Raw genomic sequence first — 20,741 nt, 5'->3', positions numbered from 1 at the left:
GAGAGACCCAGATGCATCGTATGACACCGGATTTTCTATCCTGGAGGCCTGCTGGAACCTACTTGGTTTTGGCGGACCTGTGACCCGTCAGGTTCTTTGGGATTGCGCGGGGCTACGTAAGCATTTACTCTCATCGGCTCCTCACCAAGAAGGGCCCAGAGTGCTCGGAGAAATTTCTTTCTCATCGCCCTTCCCTCTGGTACCCTCCCCATCTGCTCCTCCCTTCTCTGAACACTGACTGTCCCTCTCAGTCCTCAGGGGACGGGGGCTGCTGCGACACAAGGGGGTAAAATCTCAGTGTCACTCCCTCACAATTTCCTCAAGAGTCAAGGTGAGTGCAGGGCTGAGGCAGGACCTTCCACTCCAGGTCCCTCAGTTCAAACACACGGAACACATGTTCTCCGGAACCAGAGTCTTACTAGGGGGGAGGGCAGAGTGGGCCCCGACAGATGCTCATTTTACACACTCATCATTTACTTGATGGAGTTCGCCTTCTGAAAATACACCTCACTTTGCGCTGGCCTGGTGTGTATACTTTTCATATTGGATTTGGAGGTCTGGACCGAAAGGCAGGTAGCAAGAGATGCGCAGAGGTGCATCTATGCCCGAGGGGCCAGGAGTGTGTGCATGGGTGTGCCCACACACGGGTACGCTCAGCCCCCGAGTACACACACATGCACACGCACACACGGGTACTCTCATCCCCCCATGAGTACACACACATGCACACGCACACACGGGTAATCTCACCCCGCCACGAGTACACACACATGCACATGCACACACACACACACACACACATGCTCTCACCCCCCAAGAGAACGCACACGCACACGCACACACACGTGCTCATCACCCCACAGGTGCGCACACACATGCTCTCACCCCCCCCACGAGTACACACACATGCACACAGACGCTCACCCCCCGAGTACACACACACGCACATGCACACACGCTCACCCCCCACAAGTACACACGCACATGCACACACACGTGCTCACCCCACCCTGAGTACACACACATACACACACACACACACTCTCACCCCCGAGTACACATACATGCACACGCACACACACGCTCTCACCCCCCATGAGTACACACACGCACATGCACACATACACTCTCACCCCCCCACGAGAACACACACATGAACACGCACATGCACGCTCTCATACCCCGAGTACACACACACACGGATATGCACACACACGCTCTCACCCCCCCAAGTGCACACACTCTCACCCCCGAGTACACACACGCTCTCACCCCCACGAATACACACACACGCACATGCACACACGTTCCCATACCCCGAGTACACACACACGCACAAGCACACACATGCTCTCATACCCCAAGTACACACACACGCACATGCACACACATGCTCTCACCCCGAGTACACACACGCACATGTACACACACGCACATGCACACACACGCTCACCCCCAAGTACACACACAGACACACGCACACATATACTCTCACCCCCAGAGTACACACATGCACATGCACACACATGCTCTTATCCCCCCACGTGTACACACACGCACATGCACACACACGCTCTCATCCCCCGTGGACACACACACATGCACGCGCTCCATCCTCTGCAGTGGCTCGTGTTTGCTCGACTCTAATCTGGTGGCAATCCTACAGCAATACTACTAGGAGGCAGTCCCGCAGTCTAGGCATTACTTCCATGAGGGAGAAATTAAGGACTTGACAGGCTTTCCTTCATTTCTTCCACACCGATCTGTGAGGGGAAGGTTCACGGCCAGCTGTCTCAGGCCCGGTTCTGGGTGAGGCACCAAGGTAAGAGGGGCCAGCTACACTGACCATTCCCAACAGGTCCCAGACAACTACGGGGGCCTCTGGTCTTCTCAGGGGTAGAGAGGATCAAAGTGGGAGACACTGCAGGGGAGAGAAATTAGCATTTGGGGCTTGGAAGAGAACTCACAGGGAAGGCAGGTGCTGACCCAGCACAGAGCCAGGGAAGGGGCTGCACGGTGGCTCTGAGGTGGCAAAGGACAGGTGCCCGGGAAACCCAAGGACACCTGCTTATCTCACAGCGGAGTGTGGAGAGGTGGCTTGCTGGCGCAGCCTGTACCCCAGTTCATCAAAGCAAAGAGGGGTGAGCATTTCCTGGAATCCAGGTGCGGTCCGTGAGCTCAGGGCCGCTGGGGGGCTTTGTAGGAGGAGCTGTTCAGGACTGGCTGGTGGAGAGGCATTTCTTACTTCAAGAAAAGGCATCTGGGAGGTCTCCAGTGATGGCGGAGGGGCCAAGGAACTCGGGATCTTCGAGAGTCTGATTTGACATCTGCCACACTTAGGGTAACTTGGACCATGCCGGTTCCAGCCATTAAGATCTTTCCTGCCCTTTCTCTTCTCTCTGTCCCCCTTCTACCCCAAGGGTGCAGAAGCTACAGCTGGTGGTGGGGGGCTGGTGCAGAGGAGTAAGGAGAAAAGATGTCAAAGACTCCTTTCCCACCGCAGGTGGAGAGCAGGAGGCAGGCCTGAGCAGGGGCAGAAACCTTCCCTGTAAATGGAGTTTGCTTTTACAAGTTTTCACGTGTGTGTGACCAGAAGCGATCACGTACCTCTGTATTACTGCAGAATGACCAGAAAAGTCATAAATGGTGACTTAGATTTCATCTAGGGGCAGGAGGACGACCAGCCACATAAAATGGTTTTTGAAGGAGCAGTGGGAGACAAAACCAAGTTGCTTTATCATCCCCCCTTATGAGGCCGGCTTGTTTAACAAAAAAATTATTCCATGCGGACAACCCCACAGCTCTGTAGTACCAGGGCCCCAGAAAGCCGGCCCTACGAGGGAAGTCCGACTTTGAAGCCAGCGCCTTGTTACTGAAAATCGTGGTCCCCAGGGCACAGCACGGAACCTCTGCCCCGTCCACGGATGCTTTGCCCTCTTAGGAAGTTTGTGAGCATTCAATGCCACCCCACGAGGGCACCATAAACCATGGCCGTGTTTCATCCTTGATGGCCACAGAGTTCAGACACTGGGCGGGGGAGCCGTCTCTGGATAGACTGCCTGAAGTCAGCACCTCCAGAGCTTGGTGCAGAGGCTGGTGCAAACGTGCGTGCACACACAAATACTCACATAGATAAGAGTTTGGCATCTCTTGTCCTAAGTGCCCAGAGTGGGAAATGGCCGAACTTTTAGTGAGAGGCTCTATCAGATGAATGTCTCAGCAAATGATAAAGGACAGGGGTACGTTCACTATTTTCTGAAAACCTTCCCTTCCCGTGGCATTTTAACTCAGCTGCCCTGGCCCCCCTGTGCCACTGACCACTTGTGCCCACTTCCCGACCTCGTCTGCTGTCCGGGCTTCTTTATCTCCTTAGATCCCAAGGCCATAAAGAGCCCACAGGCCACAGAGGCTGGAGACTTTTCAAGGGTTTTGGAAAATATAGAAGATCGGGAAAATAATTCTTGGTCAGGACAGTGCCCGGGCTTCCTGCAGCCCGCAGATCCCCTTCCACCCCCACCTCCATGCTTGTGAGCTGGTCCCACGCACGACAGACCAGTGAACATGGAGTCAGCGGTCGTTCCGAGCAGCGGCCTTCATTTCCCAGAAACATTGTCCTGACCCTACCTTGGTGAAGGTTCGGGAGCTACGGATCCCTGAGTCACACCGCCTCCCCAGCACCGACCTCTGATGGAGGCACTTGGCTGAACCATGAGGCTGGCTGCCTGACTCAAGGAAGGGCACACCCACTGGCAAGAAGGGGTAAAATAAAAGCAGGTCCCAGACCTCGAGCCTCCCTCTGCAGGCACCTGCACTCTTCTTGCTGTAATAAGTATCCTCCTGGGTAAGAGCCCTTACTCTCTTGTTTACGGGGTAAGTAGTCAGCACTTACTGCTTTTACTTTTGCAAACCTGTAAGAGGAAAAGTGAATTTTCAGCGTCCACAGGGGCAGGACTGGTGGAATGACACATTATATCAGGTCCTGCATTATCTGGGCGGTGGGCACACCCAGCCAGCAACAGGAAGTGGGCCCCGTTTATCACTGACATGTGTCATCGTCACCTCTAGGTCTGTTGATCTGGTGTGTGTTTCGTTTATAAGAGGGCCAGCTCTGTGCCCTGCAACGTGAAGACTCTCACGATTGTCAACTCGTAGCGCAACCCACAAGCTCTGGATACACCCATCATGCACACACGACGGTCACTTTGCATCTTTCTCCTCCTCACTCACCATACTTCTTGCCTGAGCAGACAAGAGGCATCCCGTGGCCACTGTAATGTGTGCTGCCCTCTGCCACCTGCCAGACCCGGAGGGGAAGGCTCCGGGGACATCTGGCTTCAGGGACAGAACAGAACATCAGCGGGATAGCAGGTGTGAGCTGACAGGCTCTTTACTGCAGTTTTAAATTGTTACCTTCCTTTACTCCCTGGCCTACCTGGTTCTGAGTGTGTCCAAGCATGTTGGGAGGTACTTGTCAAACAGAATGGTGAGGTTGGCTCTCTCTGTCTGCATTTCCCTCCTGTCAATCCAGCTGCTCACCGGAGGGTTCCACCCCAGGTCTGCCGGGTTGATGTACAGGATTCCTGGGGACACAGAGAATTCTGGTCACTGAAGCCTCCACAGGTGACAGTAGATTCCTCACCCCCAGGGAGTTGCTTTCTCTGGCAGAAAATGTACAGGAGACTGGACTCTGAAGAAAGAGAGCTGGCCTCGGTTTGAGAGGGCAAGTGGGTTTGCTATCGGGACCAGCTCCAACTGACTGGTAACAGTTGACGGGGAGCAGGGTTGAGAAAGGCTGTGTGGCCACGTCCAGGCTCAGGAGGAAAGAAGACTGTGATTACCCACCCTTGTCATGGTGGCTCCTAAAAGGATATATCCATGTCCCAATCCTGGGAGCCTGTGAACATGACCTTATTTGGCAAAAAAAAGCCCTTCCCTTGCAGATGTGATTAAGGATCCCTCGATGAGACTGTCTTGGATTATCTGGGTGGGATGTTTACAGGTGTCCCTGTGAGAGACAGAAGAGGCAAGACACACAGAGAAGGCCACGTGACTAAGGAGGTGGAGGTTGGAGCCCTGGGGCCACCAGCCCAGGCTGGAAGGTGCAAGGCAGGACTGTCCCCTAGAGGGCTGACAGCTTGACGTTGGATGTCTGACTTCCAGAATTGTGAGGGAATACTTGTCTGTTGTCTTCAAAGCCGTCCAGTTTGTGGTGACCTGTTATGGCAGCCCTAGAGAATGAATACAGAATTCTCTGGACCCCATGTTCCCAGCTGGGTCCTCGAAAGGGAATCTGATGTTATGGCAGAGAGCAAACTCACTCTCCTTATGCCCTAGGCTGTGCTGATCAATTTGGAAGGTGGAGTCAGAGGTAAGTTAAGGTATACAGTTGTCATCTCTCACCAGGATGCAGTGAGAAGAGCAGTCCTTGGTCGTCTCCACTGACGTGGGAAGAGGGAACTGGCCTAAAGGCAGCCTCAGCTGAGGCACTTCTGTGCAGAGGACCATTGCCCGGCTCAGAGGCCTTTCCCTTCCCATCTCTGAATTAAGAAAATCCCATGGCCCTGGCCTTAGAGCACCTGCTCACCCTTATGGACACCGATCGGAGCAGAGAAGCAGGCCAGAGGTCTGCGTGCACCGTCTGGCCCCTGTTTGGAGCTTCCTTCAGAGCCAGCCACACCCTGTGTGATGCCAGGGGCACCTGTCTCCAAGTGAGCGGCCTGGTGGGTCTTCTCCTTTCTTGGGTCGTACCTGCTCTGGAGACAGTTGCTGGTGTGGCCGTCCGCAGGTGGCCGACCTCGAAGAGCAGCCTCATGGTGGGATTCAGGGGGATCCTCTCATTGCTCGCCAGGGTCAGCACCTGGACACAGGGAGGGACATGCCAGGTAGGAAGGAGGGAGGGCACACGGCCGGCGCGGGGTGGGGGTCTGGATTTGGCTGATGACTCCCGGTGGGGATTAAGGATGACTATTTTCTTCATTATGATTACAAGTATTCTCTAAATATTCTACAAGAATCCTCTACCTCTTGTCTTGTAGCCTCTCTACCTCCATCCCTGTGTGTACAATGAATCAAAAAATAAGTTCTCTAAAAACTGGAAATGGAGGTCAGTGATTTGAATGTGCTAGACCATACTGGGATAACAAGACTATTTTTAAAAAGAGTATAGGTTTCATTTTACTGTTTCTTTTAAAGTAGTTCCTCTGGGGGCGCCTGTGTGGCTCAGTTCGTTGGGTGTCTGACTCTTGGTTTTGGCTCAGGTTATGATCTCAGGGTCCTGGGACTGGGCCCCATGTCAGGCTCTGGGCTTGGCGCTGCGTCTGCTTGTCCCTCTCTCTCTCTGGAATAAATAAAATCTTAAAAAAAAATAAAGTAGTCCCTCTGGGGAAGGAGGTGGGAGGGTGGGCAAAATGCGTGAAGGGGAGAGGGAGGTACTGGGCTCGCAGTTATGGAATGAGTAAGTCATGGCGATGAGAGGCGCAATGTAGGGAATATGGTCAGTGGTTTTGTAATAGCGCCGCATGGTGGCAGATGGTACCTCCCCCTGTGATGAGTACCACCTAACACAGAGGGTTGTCCAGTCACTATGTTGTGCTTCGGAAACTCTCGTAACATTGCGTGTCCACTGCACTTCCATAAGAAATAAGTAAAGCAGCCCCTCTGGGAGGGCACACATTTAGTTCAATGATTCTGTCAATGTTGAAACCACCCTAAACCTTCGAATCCAGATGCGTTTTCTGAATAAATTCAGGAGCAGCCACCAGCTTCGCGGCCACTTTACTGGTGTCGATTTTCACTGTTTACAATAAAGAAAACAGACTCTCCATGGATAATGGTTTGTCACCATTGAGGATGGCTGACAGGCTTAGAAGGTTTCTGACCGTCGGTGTCCTTATTTATAAAGAAGGAAAAACTAAAGGAAAAAGATTTGAATTAATGACTGAAGATTCTTTCCAGCTATGACTATTAAATTCATCTCTGTGCTGACGATTCTGAAGACAGTTATGACAATGCTAAAAATGCAGTGATTGCGTGCATGCAATTGTATGAGGTTAAGTAGCCTTATTGTGGTCATTTTACAAGATACACATCAGCACATCACACACCTTAAACCTACACAATGTTATATGTTAATTATATCTCAATGAAGCTGGGGAAAAAAATAAAGACACTAGTCTTCCAGCGACTCCTTACTTGGGGCCAGCCCTTGTGTGGGATCGAGATTTCCCGATGCACCTGGGAAACTGGTTTCCTAGATGATGAGGGATGGCCTGGGCATTTCCTTTCCCCCCTCGATACCTTGTTATCATCCATGACAGTGTTCAGAGACTCAATCCACATTGGATCTATGTCGCCATCCAGTAAGATCCACTTGGGTCCGTCATGGGTGATGTTGGCTAGCTCCCGCATGATGGAAGAGAACAGTCCTAAAAGGAACCACGAATTGCTCACCAACCATCTCATCATCGATGCTCTTTCTCGTCAGACAGCCTTTCCCTCTTTGCCATGACACCCAGGAGAAGGTGTAAATGGAAAAGCCAGGTCAGAACTGGATGTGTATTTTAATCTATTGAAATCTGACAGCTAGTGCTAAGGTGCCACCGTCTCTGAGTCTCCCTCTGACTCTTTTAAGAACATCATCAGCAAAACATTAACAAAATCTGATGGTACTGGCTTAGGTGACAAGGGACGCAGAGAATCGTTTCAACAGGCAACTAGGATGTGATGGATTTACAGAAAACCTTTTTAGGTAAGATTTCATCCTTTGTGATGGCAGCCCAGGCTTTGAGAGAAGTTCCCAATGTGATTCTAATTGGCACTATGTGAGATTTAGATCTTAATTTGGATATAATTGATTTTTATGATATTAAGCTTTCCCAATCGATAATATGGTATGTCTTTTCATTTATTCAAATGTTACTTTATGTTCCTTAACAAACTTTTACAGTGTTTTCAATCTATATCTGGCTAAAAGTACTCCTAAACATTTCATAGTTTTGTTGCTTTTGCAAATCAGATTTTTTTCTGTATTTCCTTTTTTTAGCTGGCTATAGAAAGAAAAGGTATCAAATTCTTTGTATTTATTTTACGCTTAGTTACCAGTAGTAAATTTTCATATTAATTTTAGTGATTTTTTTCAAAATGCCTCCTGAATTTTCTAGGTGTAAAGTTGTATAAGCAGCAAAGTAATTTTTTTCCTTTCCTCTAGCTTATACCACATAGTTTTCTTGTCTTACTGCATTTTCTAGAATCCCACACCAAGCAGTGCTGAATAATAATGTTGGTAGTGGCTCCCCCTTATTACTGATTTTAATAGAAATGGCTTCAGTTTCTCGTCATTCAGAATGCCCCTCTCCCTTTGGGCTTTAGACGAAGATTTATTTATAAAGATTTAGATTTATCATATTTAAGGTATTTCTATCTATTCCTATTTTACTTAGAATTTTGAAGTTAGGAATAGCTCCTGAGGTTTTAGCGCCTACTGTTGAGCACAGGATTTCCTCCTTTAATTTTGCAAAGCTTTACATGAAAACTTAAAAAAAAATATTCACTCTATCCTTGCATTCTTAGAGTAGATTCTACTTAATCAAAGTGTATTCTTATTTTTATTAATGTAGAGATGGGATCTACTTGGTGACGTTATTCAGGATTTCTGAATCTATGTTATTAAGTGAAATTGGGCTCTTTTTTGGTTCTACATAAAGGCTGATATCAAGATTATTCTGGTTTCATAAAATGAATTGAGAGGTATCCTTTTTTTTATTACCATTTTGGAACCATTTTTTTTGCTACTGTTTTAAATTGTCCTTTTCAATAGTTTATTCATTTTCTGCTTCTTATTGAGTAAATTTTGTTAATATTATATTTTGCTAAAGTATTGCTTTGATTTCTCCTAGTTTTCCAAACATGTATCATATAATTAAGTGATCTCTTCCATCTTAATCTTTATTTGCTGTTACAGCTTTTAATTCTTAATTGGATCTAATTTTACTCTTCTTCCCCCATCAATCTTGCTCACAATGGACTTACTGATCTTTACAAAGAACCCATATTTATGTTTTATTTATCCTTCCTATGATTTTTTTTTTTTGGTTCCTTCCCATTAATTTCAGACTGTATCCTTATTAAGTTTCTTCTTCCAGATTTTCTTCAGGTTCAGTTTACCACTCTGGGTAATTTCTTAGGATGGACACCTACTTCCTTCATTTCTAGCCCATCTTCAAAAATAAGAAGAGTTTAGAGTTCTTCTTTATTGGTCTTAGGCATGCTCCCTTGGTTTTTGTATGCAAGGTGTTTTTTTTTTTTCTTTCACCCAGGGGGTTAAGTGAGAATCTTTTTTTTTTTTTAATTAATTAATGTTTTAAGTAGGCTCCACACCCAACCTGGAGCCCAATGCAGAGCTCAAACTCAAGACCCTGAGATCAAGACCTGAGCTGAGATCAAGAGTTGGACCCCTGACTGAGCCGCCCGGCTGCCCTGTGAGCATCTCTTGATTTGTAAGCAGTACAATTATTTTTGGTCATTTTCTTACTGTCCATTTCTGCATCTATTGCATTATTATCAGACAATGTGGCCTGTAAATTGATATTTTTGAATTCATTACAGTTTCTTCTGTGCCCAATTAAACCTCAAACTTGTGTAAATGTTCTAGGAATGTACCAAGAAAGGAATATTTTCTACTTCTAAGATGCAAAGTTCTTAAATGATGTGTTCTATTGAGTTTGATGATGTATTTCTCAATTTCTCTATGACTATGCTTATTTTTTTCTGTCTATTGGATCTGTCCAATTTTGAAAAAAAGTATGGCAGTAATATCCACCACATTTCTATTTTTCTCAAGTTCCTGAAAAATTTTTAAAAAGTTGTCTTCCATCTACTTCGTAGTTCTCTTTGTGAATACAGATTTATGATTATAAATCTTTGTCAATGTCTCCATATTGGATGAGTACTGTATATTTAATAAAACTTTAAAATTACAACACAGCTTAAAGTTTGAATTATATGAGCTTAAATTTAACATGGAATAATAAGTGCTTGAGACTAGCCAAGAAAATTATAAAAGAATATTAGGGAGGAACTTACGCCATCAGACATTAAAATGTTATGATTGTGAACAGAGCAGAATGACATTCGCATAGGATTAAATAATGAATGGGACAGAACAGAAAACCCAGAATCAGATCTTGATATATGTGACAGGCTGGTGCTTACATTCAGAGGGAAAGGATGGATTGCTTAATAAATGGTCTTGGCACATTCAATTATCCATTTGGAAGGAAATATGAAGTTGATTCTCTACCTTACCTCATACTAAGCCCCCAAATAAATTCCAGATGGATAAAAGAGATGTTCCTGTAAAAAGTATCTTCAGGACCAAATTTATAATACTGTATCTATAACTGAAAATGAGAAAGAGTAATAAACTAAATAGGAATCCCAGATGCCAAGAGAATGGACAGATATAATTTCCTCTTTCAAAAAGTGCATGGCTGGGGTGCCAGGGTGGCTCAGCTGGTTAAGCAACTGACTCTTGGTTTCAGCTCAGGTTGTGATCTCAGGGTCGTGAGATCGAGCCTGGCGTTGGGCTCCTTGCTCAGCATGGAATCTGCTTGGGACTCTCTCTCCCTCTCCCTCTGTCCCTCCCTGCTGCTCACTCTCTCTCTTTCTCTCTCTCTCTCTCGCCCTTTCTAAAATAAATGGATAAATCTTTTAAAAATTAAAAAAAAAAGTGCATGGTAATTATGCCACAAAGTGCCTGCAGACAAGTGGTAGACAGGAAAAACCATTAGTGATGCATAGAACAAAGGGTTACTACCTCTGATATATAAAGAATTGTTACAAGTGGATAAGAAAAGAATACAGGGAAATAAAATTGCAAAAGAACCAATTACTAAAGCCAATAAGGAGGAAAAGATGCTAAGCCTCATTAATGGTGAGTGAAATAAAAATTAGAGAGGCTGCCCACTAAGTCCCCTTGTTCTAGGCCTCTGACTGAAGGTCCTAAATTAGAATCCAGGCGGTTGGATCCTGTGTAGTTAGACACCGAGATGGGAGGAGGGAGCTGGGAGGCCCTCATTCCAGAAGCCGAGTGGGTTTTTAGAAAGAGGTCCTATCAGTTCAGAGTTTTCTTTTCAGCTCTCTCCCAGCGACAGTGCCCCTTTCCAGCATCTACCAGTGATTTCAAAATCTTGAAACGTGACACTGGAGTTAGCACTAAGTGAACAGGAGTCTGGGACCCTCTGAATCACTGTAGAAGGGATAATGGTCTGTGGTGAACGGTAATGAATGATGTCTTCAGCCAGGCCCTGAGGCCCCGTTGTCTGTAGTGATGTCTCCCTAGCACTTCTGGGGGCTGACAGGAACAGGTGCCCACTGTGGGAAGCCAGAGCATGCTGCGCCGCCCCTTTGGGAATGAGCTGTGGGCTTCCCTACCCCACCCATGTCTTCAATCCACTGCCAGGCCATGTAGGGACTCTGACTTGTGCTGCACAATCACAGAACCACGGTTGGAGAATGCCTGCCCTGCTTTCTCCTCTTTCAATGCCCTCTCTCAAGGAGCAGCTGGAAGGGTCTCCAAGGAGAGAGAATCTCCCAACAGTTGAGGTTCCCCTCCAAGCCAAAATTGGGGTCTTCCTTTCTTTAAGATTCTTTCCACCTCCTTCTCCCACTCCAAACTGATCAGGCCAGTGTTCTTCCCTCGGAAGTTCACCCTTGGATGTAGATTCAAGCCTGCCCCCCAGGGCTCAGGTTAAGCGGGAATTTTGTCCCAGGGGCATCCTGTTCTTACCATCTTTCCATTCTCTGGTGGCCGGATTGATGATGCCAAAGAGTTCATCGTTCGTGACTGCTTTGGGGTTGAGGTCAGCCCAGATGGGGCGGCGTTTCATGATCTGATAGGTCTTGTGCAAGGATTTCAGCACCTGAGACTTGCCAGTGCCGGCGCTGCCCACCACGAACACGGAGTGTCGCACGGCCAGGAGCTCCTCCAGCTGGACCACCTGGGGAGACACACAAATCAGCCAGAGGGACCAACTTGTCACTCACTGACATCCCAACTGCTCTCCTGTGCCCCAGGCTGGTATCTGAGGGGAGACCTGATGCCAACAGAGGAAGGGTTTCTCACCTCCAGATGTGGTGAGGGGTCCTAACTGTGGGGGCAACATTCTCATTCATCATTTGCCATGTAATTATTAGTCACCAACTAAGTGCTGGAGAGTATACCAGGTGAGGGAGATTCAGAGAGGACTCTCCCCCCCAGTCCATGATCTTTCAGGCTAAAGGGAAGACTAATTACTATAATCAAGTTATTTATAAAGTGCTATGTGAACAGATAGGAAAAAACAATTGATTTTGTACAGATAAAGGGAATAAGAAAGGCTTCAAAGAAGTGGGGGCATTTGAACTGGGGCTTCAGGGGTGAGTTTGTCAAGATGAATAGGGGGATTTGTAAGCAGAGGTATAACAGCACAAAGGCTGGTGGTATGACAGAGCCTGGTTGACCAGATGGTTTGATGAGCCTGGAGTCAAGGAGCTCCTTGATAAGCACTGAAGGTCTTACCACTCTTACCCTGGCTTGTCTCCAGGCTTGCCTTTCCACGCTGTTGTAGGAGCACATTTACTGTAATGAAAATCTGATCATGTCACTGCCGTTCCTCTGTCCCTTCAGTGGTTCTCCAGAGCTTTGGTGACGACATCCCAAATCCTTAGACTGGCTTACGAGGCCCTTGTGCAGACTGGCCCAAACCAGCTTCTCTCTCTCTCCTTCCCCAGTGTGCACATTCCACGTAGACAATTGGGGTTCCTTAATAATGTTCTTTCCTGAGTCTACGTCTTTCAAGATATGGTGCCTTCTGTTCAGAAGTTATCCTTTCTCCCGCCTTTTTCCCATCAGACCTGCATCATCCCTTAGTCTGCAGTAGGTGTCCCATACCTACATCCTGGTACTCAACATTGCCATGGTTACTCTTCTCCCTATTAGATTATCAGCTCTGTGAAGGCAGGCAGGACTGGTTTTCTTATCGTTTTATTCCCAGTGTCTAGCAGAGAATCTGGCACATACTAAGTGCTGAACAGATACTTGGTGAAAACATGAAGGATGGCTGGAAAAGCTGGGTGGCCCCTATCATGAAGGGTCTTATATACCACGGGCTAAGGCATTGAACTTTAATGTAGATCAAGTATATTTTGCACTATAATACGCCTAATGGCTGAGGAACATGAATGGGTGAGGTAAGGTACTGGAATATGCACAGTGTGGTGGGACATTACAAAGATTTCCCCCCGTACATCCTATTTATTCTACACTTTACAACATGATAAAAAGTAACTTCTCTGTTTTTTTAAAAAATTAAGTGGTACAGGTGTTAAAATGAAATATCTAGAACTGTACAACCCAGGAATCAGGAGGAGAGCATTACTGCTAGGCTCAGTATAAAGGAAGCAGATGAATTTCTCTTTGGGGAATGAGATGACTTGTTTCCACTGTGGCAGGATAACTGAGACACTGGGTTGTGTTTTCCACAGCATCAATATTTTCCTCTTCTTTGTCCGAAGCTACTGCAGGTTCCTCGGGTTCAGAGCCCAAGAGCACCCAAAGCAGATTCTCAACCTGGCTCTTGTTTTTGTCCTTCAGGAACTTAACGAAGGGTCTTCCCAGATAAGGATGAGGGAAGCATCAGGAGGGGTCTGTGGGGAGCTGATATCTAAGCTAATATATGAATGAAAAAGAGTTAGCCACATGAAGATCCACGGGAGACATTCCAGGTGGAGTGACAGTGAACACAAAATCATCAGGTTCTGGGGCGCCTGGGTGGCTCAGTCAGGTCATGATCTCAGGGTCCTGGGATCGAGTCCCACATCAGGCTCCCTGCTCAGTGGGGAGTCTGCTTCTCCCTCTCCCTCTGCCTCTCCCCTCCGCTCATGCTTTCTCTCTCTCTCTCAAGTGAATAAGTAAAATCTAAAAAAAAAAAAAAAAAAAATCCTCAGGTTCTGGCTGCAAGCTTGGAGGGCTCAAGGGACAGCAAAGAAAGGTGGGGGTGGGGGAGCGAGTATAAGACGAGATGAGAGAGGTAAGCAGGGGCGTCAGTTATGCAGGAACTGGTACTTGGAATTTTATTCTAAGTACAACAGGAAGCACTGGAGGATTTTTAGCATGAAACTAGCCTGAGGGCATTGCATTTAAAAAAATGGAGGGGGTTGGGAGGGAAATGGAAGCAGTGCTCTTGTTATTGAACAGAGACTATGTTGTATTCTTAAGATTTTTTTTTTCCCCATGAACAACTACTTACGCCTTCCCTGATCCCGAAAGCCTTAAAATCACTTTCTAGTTCCACCAACTTCTTTTCATTTATTTCAATAGCATTATTGAGATAGAATTCAAGTACCATAAAAGTCACCTTTTGAAAAGTGTCTGATCCAATGGTTTTGAGCCTATTCACAGGACCATCCAGTCATTACCACTACTAAAACATTTTCTTCACCTACTCAACCATGAGTAGTCACTCCCCATCCCCCGACTCCTACCTCAGCCCTGTGCAATGCCTCTATTAAATTAGATTCTTCTGGACATTTCATATAAGTAGATCTATAAAAGTATGTGGCATTTTGTGAATGGTCCCTTTCACGCATAATGTTTCAAGGCTCATCTGCACTGTAGCATGTACCCACACATCGTTCCTCCTTATAGCTGAATAAAAGTCCATTGTGTAGGTAGATCACAAGTTGTTTATCCATTTATCAACAGATGAATGAGTTATTTCTATTCTCTGCTGATTATGAATCCATCAACTTTTGACAGTATCTTTTTTTAAAAATTTTTTATTGTTATGTTAATCACCATACATTACATCATTAGTTCTTGATGGAGTGTTCCATGATTCATTGTTTGTGCATAACACCCAGTGCTCCACGCAGAACGCGCCCTCTTTAATACCCATCACCAGGCTAGCCCATCCCCCCACCCCCCCTCCCCTCTAGAGCCCTCGGTGTGTTTTCCGAGTCCATCTTGACAGTATCTTTTGCAAGGTAAATATATAAGTATCCCCATCCTTCGCTTTATCTTTTCTCCTATCTTCTTCCAGGCACATTATACTTTTATACTGCTATGTTTGATAATATTTATATTCTGTTCTGGCCTTGTATTTGGACCCTCTCTATTTTCTGTGATCGTAAGGGTTGAAGACTGATCGTGGCTTACGTTCTTACAGCTATAGAGATTTTTCACTACAGAAGAAAGCTTTTGCCTGGTATACATTGCATTCTCTATGGGCCCAGTGTCATGACTTGACAGAGGATGTTCTCAGCATCAACCCAAGGTCAAATGGATACTCTTTTCTTAACACTCCATATGTTGATCAATACCAGGTTATGTTTACTTAAAAAAAAATATTTGGACCATGACTTTTTTCTCTTGGTGTTCTTAATTGCTTTCCTTTTTCTTTGTTAAAAGAAAAGACATATGCCTCAGGCCCCATAACTGAGAAGTTTAATAAAACACAAAAGAACTTTCATCTTGTTGCTCTATTCTTGCTTTGAATGTATCCATTTTTGAGGTCTTTTTGTTGGAGACCATGGACTTCCTGCCCTAATTTGGATTCACTTCTTTCTAGGTCTGCTGACAGCTAAAATGCTAGGACTTTTTTTTTTTTTTTCTGATTCTTGATTTTTTGAAACCCATGGCATTTTTATTTTTCATCCTCATTTTTCCATAGTATGTCTTCAAGTAACTTACTCAAAAGGGTGCACAACCCTGATGTTTATTGCAGCATTATTTATAATAGCCAAATTATGGAAGCAGCCCAAGTGTCCATTGATAGGTGAATGAAAAGAAGTGGTTTATAGATACAATGGAATATTACTCAGCCATAAAAAGAATGAAATCTTGCCATTTGCAATGACAAGGATGGAGCTAGAAAGCATAATGCTAAGTGAAATAAGTCAGTCAGAGATAGACAAATACCATATGATTTCACTCATATGTGGAATTTAACAAGCAAAACGAATGAGCAAAGGTAAAAAAAAAAAGAGAGAAATAAACCAAGAAACAGACTCTCAGCTATAGACAACACACTGATGGTTGGGCGCCTGGGTGGCTCAGTTGGTTAAGCGACTGCCTTCGGCTCAGGTCATGATCCCAGGGTCCCGGGATCGGGTCCCATATCAGGCTCCCTGCTCAGCAGGGAGTCTGCTTCTCCCTCTGACCCTCTTCCCTCTCATGCTCTCTCTCTCTCATTCTCTCTCTCTCAAATAAATAAATAAAATCTTTAAAAAAAAATAGACAACACACTGATGGTCACCAGAGGGGAGGTGGGTGGGGGATGGGTGACGTAGGTGATGGGGATTAAGGAGGGCACTTGTGATGAGCACCAGGTGATGTATGGAAGTGCTGAATCACAATATTGTACACCTGAAACGAATATTACACTGTATGTCAACTGGAATTTAAATAAAAAGAAAACACCCAAAAAGCCAAAAAAATAAATAAAACACTAAAAAGGGGATACATAAGAAATAAAATTTAGGACCCTTTGATAATACCTTGAATGACAACTTGGTTGGTACACAATTGGTTTTGAAACCCTTTCCCTCAGAACTCTGAAGGAATGGACTCCTGGTCTTCTAGTGCCCAGTATTGCTGATGAGAGGCTCCCATGTTGTCCTGAACCTCACTTCTACCTTGGGTCCCCTGTGCCTATCTCTTTAGCCCATCATGCAACCAGGAAACTTACCATTTGCTCTTGACCCCTGATTTCTGAAATTCCATTACGGTGTGTCTCTGTAAAAGTTGATTCGAATCCATTCTGTTCAGTACTGACTGAGCCCCTCCAATCTCATGTTTCTCCAGTTCTAGAAAGCTCTTTCTAAAATTCTCATTGGCAACATGTTGCACAGAGATCAATCCTCTCCATGTCATCTTGACTCTTGCACTTTCTGTCTCTTTGTGTATCATATATATTTTGTTATATACACATTTTATATCTACATATAGACGTAAGTGTCCCTATCCTCACAAAACAAATAATATACAGGGCGCCTGGGTGGCTCAGTCGGTTAAGCGACTGCCTTCGGCTCAGGTCATGATCCTGGAGTCCCGGGATCGAGTCCCACATCAGGCTCCCCGCTCAGTGGGGAGTCTGCTTCTCCCTCTGACCCTCTCCCCTCTCATGCTCTCGCTCTCTCTCTCTCTCTCTCAAATAAATAAATAAAATCTTTAAAAAAAACAAATAATATACATTGAATAAAAACAAAGCATATAAAACATACATTTTTAAAATTATACACATACATACATACACACATAATTTTGTCCTGGGGGAGTTCCTTGACTTTACCTTCCAATCATTTCACTGAATTATCAGTGACATAATTCTACACTTCTACATTCCAAAGAGCTCTTTACAATTCTCTGATAGTTCTTTTTATTTTTTTTATAGCATCTCATTCCCTTTTTATGGGCATTGTTTTCTTAATTTTCTTAAAGGATACTAATTAGAACCTTCAACACTTATTCACACTGGCGTCAGCTGCCGTGTGCGAATGCGTGGGTTTGTGTGTGTGGGAGGGGGTTTGTCAGTCTGCCTCTGTCTCTTGCGGGGTTGGCTTTCTCCAGGATCTGGTGAGCCTCAAGGGTAAATGAAGAGCTGCACTGTGTTTTCTAGAAGGCAAGGATGGGTGGATATGCTCGGGGATGCCTTCTCAGAATGAGAGCTCGTGCCGGTGGTTGGACCTCAGCCTTTGTTCTTTCACTTGTGGGTGAGTCAGCGGCTGGGAGAAGAGTGTAGGGAGCCAGATGGAAAAATTATAGGGTAAACTGACTTCATGATCCCCCCTCGGCTGTTTCCAGTTCTCTTTCTCGCTCCTGCCCTCCTTCACTAGCAGCTCCAAGCCTGGGGCCTCCCCAGGGTTTGGCTGGGCAGACGGGCTGACTCCAGAGCCCTCCTCTCCTACGGCCTTTCTGAGTGGATTCTGGCCTGCAGCCCTCCTGCCCTGTGGGATCTGTCAACCTGCTTTCATCCTCTTTCCAGGAACTGATCAAACTATCCCCTTCTAGGTTCTACACTTCTAAGTCCTCTGTCTCAAAAAACAAAATTATATGATCACTGTTAGGGATCTCAGGACACCATCTCAAAGCAGAGCCTCATTAGGCATTTTTGATGAACGGACTTTTGAGGGTGGTCAGGTGGATGGCACAAACAAGAAGTGGGTAGAAAATGCCAGCTGTACCAAGAGTCTTTAATGGAGAGCATCTGTCTTATCAGCGGGGCAGAAAGCAATCATGAAGAAGGAGGAGAGAGAAGGAAGGACCCAGAATGTGGGCTGACCAATAAATAGGAAAAGTAAGATTCTGAGTAGGCAAAAACGCAGAAAATGGGGAGGTCGGGTCATGTTGCCTCAGCAGACTCCCTGAGTGTCCGTGGACTGTTCTGGTCGCAAGACATCAGCCCCCGTGCCCTGTGTATCAGGAGCCTCGGCGGGTCTAACTCCCCTCCAGGGAAGGGGCATCTCTTGGGATCAGAGCCTTTAAGAGGAAAGCCCTCACTCTGTCTGGCATTCAAGGCCCCCTATATCGTGGTCTTACCCTTCAAGTCCTACTCTCACTCTCTGCCCCCACGCCTTTCTGTTTGCTGTTGCTGGGTGTACGATCTCAGTGTTTCTCCACCCACCCTTCCAAAACCCTTTGCCTCCACTGGGAAGCCCATCTCTATCTTGACAAAGTCTACCCACTGCACTTGGGAAGAGGGAGGTTGCGTGTGGGGACGGTGGACAGGCAAAACCAACCACAGCTGGGAAGGACCAGGTCATGTTTTGTTTTCTTTGGTGAGATGGAAGCTCAGAGATGGAGAGATGGAGGCAGACGCCAGGTCTGTTTACACAGACCCAGGGCTTCATCTCTACCAACGGTATTACATGCTTGAAACGCCTCCTGGTGTGGCGTAGAAGGACTGTGCCCCCCTCAACCCCCCAAGCCGGTAACCTCCTCCAGGCAGAGCACATCCTGGAGAAGTAATGGCAGCTCAGGGTCCTTGTCTGTAAAGTGCCTCATCTGCTCCGTCGGCCTCAGGGGTTGTGGCAGGTCAGGTGGGATACGTCATACAAAGGCACTTGTGAACTCTATGGTGGTATTCATGGGGTTCCCAAAGGTATTACTGCACAGGAGAAAAAATCTCTCCATGTTCCTGTACCCCAGGATCGTCTTTTGTGGCACTTGTCACATCATGCTCCAAGGTACGGTTACTTGTGTGCACGTACTTACACATTCTGGAATGTTAGCATCTGCAAAGTTGCTCAGTAAAAATAATGGACTTCCGGAAAATGGGATGAGGGAAGACCACTCAGAAAGTACAGAACTTTGTATCCAAAGCCTGAAATATTTGATAATGCATCCTAATCCCAATAAAAACACTAGCTAGCACAGTTAAATCACAAGAGCGTTTGCACCTTGCCTCATGTTGGCCAATCCTTTGTAGCTTGCTTTTCCAACTGATCTTCCTTCCTTCCTAAGTTTATTTACTTTTTTAAGTCATCTCTACACCCACATGAGGCTCAAACTCACAACCTCAAGGTCAAGAGTCACATGCTCCTCCCAACTGAGCCATCCAGGCACCCCTATTTTATAAGATTTTTTAAAAGTCATCTCAATGCCCAACGTGGGGCTCAAACTTACATCCCTGAGAGCAAGAATCGCACACTCCACTGACTGAGCCAGCCAGATGCCCCATTCGGGGGACCAGTCATTCCTTTTCCAAGAGGTAGGCCATGGGTATACGACCATTTTAATCACGGTTAAAGATCTGTTCTAGACGGAGCCTTCTTCATGCATCTACTGTCTTAACGCAAGGAGAAATGTCTTCACCTGCCCTGAGCCTCTCCAGAAAGCAGCAGAAACCATCGTGGCTCCCAAGGCCGTGGAACCTGTCATACTCTCCCTGAAGTTTCAAGGTTTTTCCTGAAAGTCTATACCTACTGCTAAACATCTTCATTTTCTGTAGCTGCTCTAACAAATGACTGCTGATGTGGTGGCCTGAAACAACACAGAGCCATTCTCTTACAGTTTAGGTGCTCGGAAGTCTGAAATCAAGGTACCCACAGGGCCAGTCCCTTCTGAAAGCTCTATGAGAGAATGTTTTCTTGCCTTTTCCCGAGTCTAGAGGCTGCCTGCGTTCCCTGGCACTGGTCCCTTTCTCTGCCTTCAACACCAGCCAAGGCTGGTGGAGGTTTTTCCTATGGTGTCCCCAGGACACTCACCCTCCTGCCTCCCTCTTTTACTTATAAAGACCATTGTGATTATAGAGGGCCACCCAGGTGACCATCTCCCCATCTCAAGGTCAGCTGATTAGCAACCTTAATTCTATCAGTGACCCTAATCTCCCGTCGCCATGTCACATAACATAGATTCTGGGATGGGGATGCGGACATCTCGGGGTGAGGGGAGGGGGGGCGGCATTAGTCTGCCTACCACCCTCAGGTTATTTTAATTGTGAGAAAGCTTGTCCTTGATCACTTCAAAGTGCTTACAAGCTCAGAAACTTGCCTAAGAACAAACACGGCGCCCATATTCTACTACTATCAGGTCCTCCCTAATCCTGTCTGAGGTAATTCACAGGAAAAGAACATGTGCGAGAGCAGAATGGGCTGGGGCTTAGCCCTCTGTTGGACTGTGAGCTTTCTGATGGTAGGAGGTACCATCTTTCCCTTGCGGTTCCCCACCACACATTCCACAGCGTGGGTGCCCCAGTAAAGAGCTC

The 20,741-nt window shown here is 46.3% G+C and overlaps 1 protein-coding gene across 2 annotated transcripts in view; it reads right to left on the bottom strand.

The window, feature by feature from the left end:
* Positions 1-20,741, bottom strand: part of LOC113907915 (dynein heavy chain 9, axonemal) — a 231,140-nt gene that overhangs the window by 210,089 nt on the left and 310 nt on the right. For both annotated transcript variants that reach the window (XM_035724711.1, XM_035724712.1), the window contains exons 2-5: positions 11,786-11,996; positions 7,297-7,424; positions 5,749-5,857; positions 4,433-4,580 (exon numbers count right to left, since the gene is read on the bottom strand). In XM_035724711.1, the coding sequence (XP_035580604.1) occupies positions 4,433-4,580; positions 5,749-5,857; positions 7,297-7,424; positions 11,786-11,996 (596 nt within the window). The remainder of the gene's footprint in view (positions 1-4,432; positions 4,581-5,748; positions 5,858-7,296; positions 7,425-11,785; positions 11,997-20,741) is intronic.

Source organism: Zalophus californianus, chromosome 16 (assembly GCF_009762305.2).
Source record: "Zalophus californianus isolate mZalCal1 chromosome 16, mZalCal1.pri.v2, whole genome shotgun sequence".
Taxonomy (NCBI): Eukaryota; Metazoa; Chordata; class Mammalia; order Carnivora; family Otariidae; genus Zalophus; species Zalophus californianus.
Note: the sequence above shows the minus strand (reverse complement) of the source record. Positions and strands in the feature narration are given on the sequence as shown.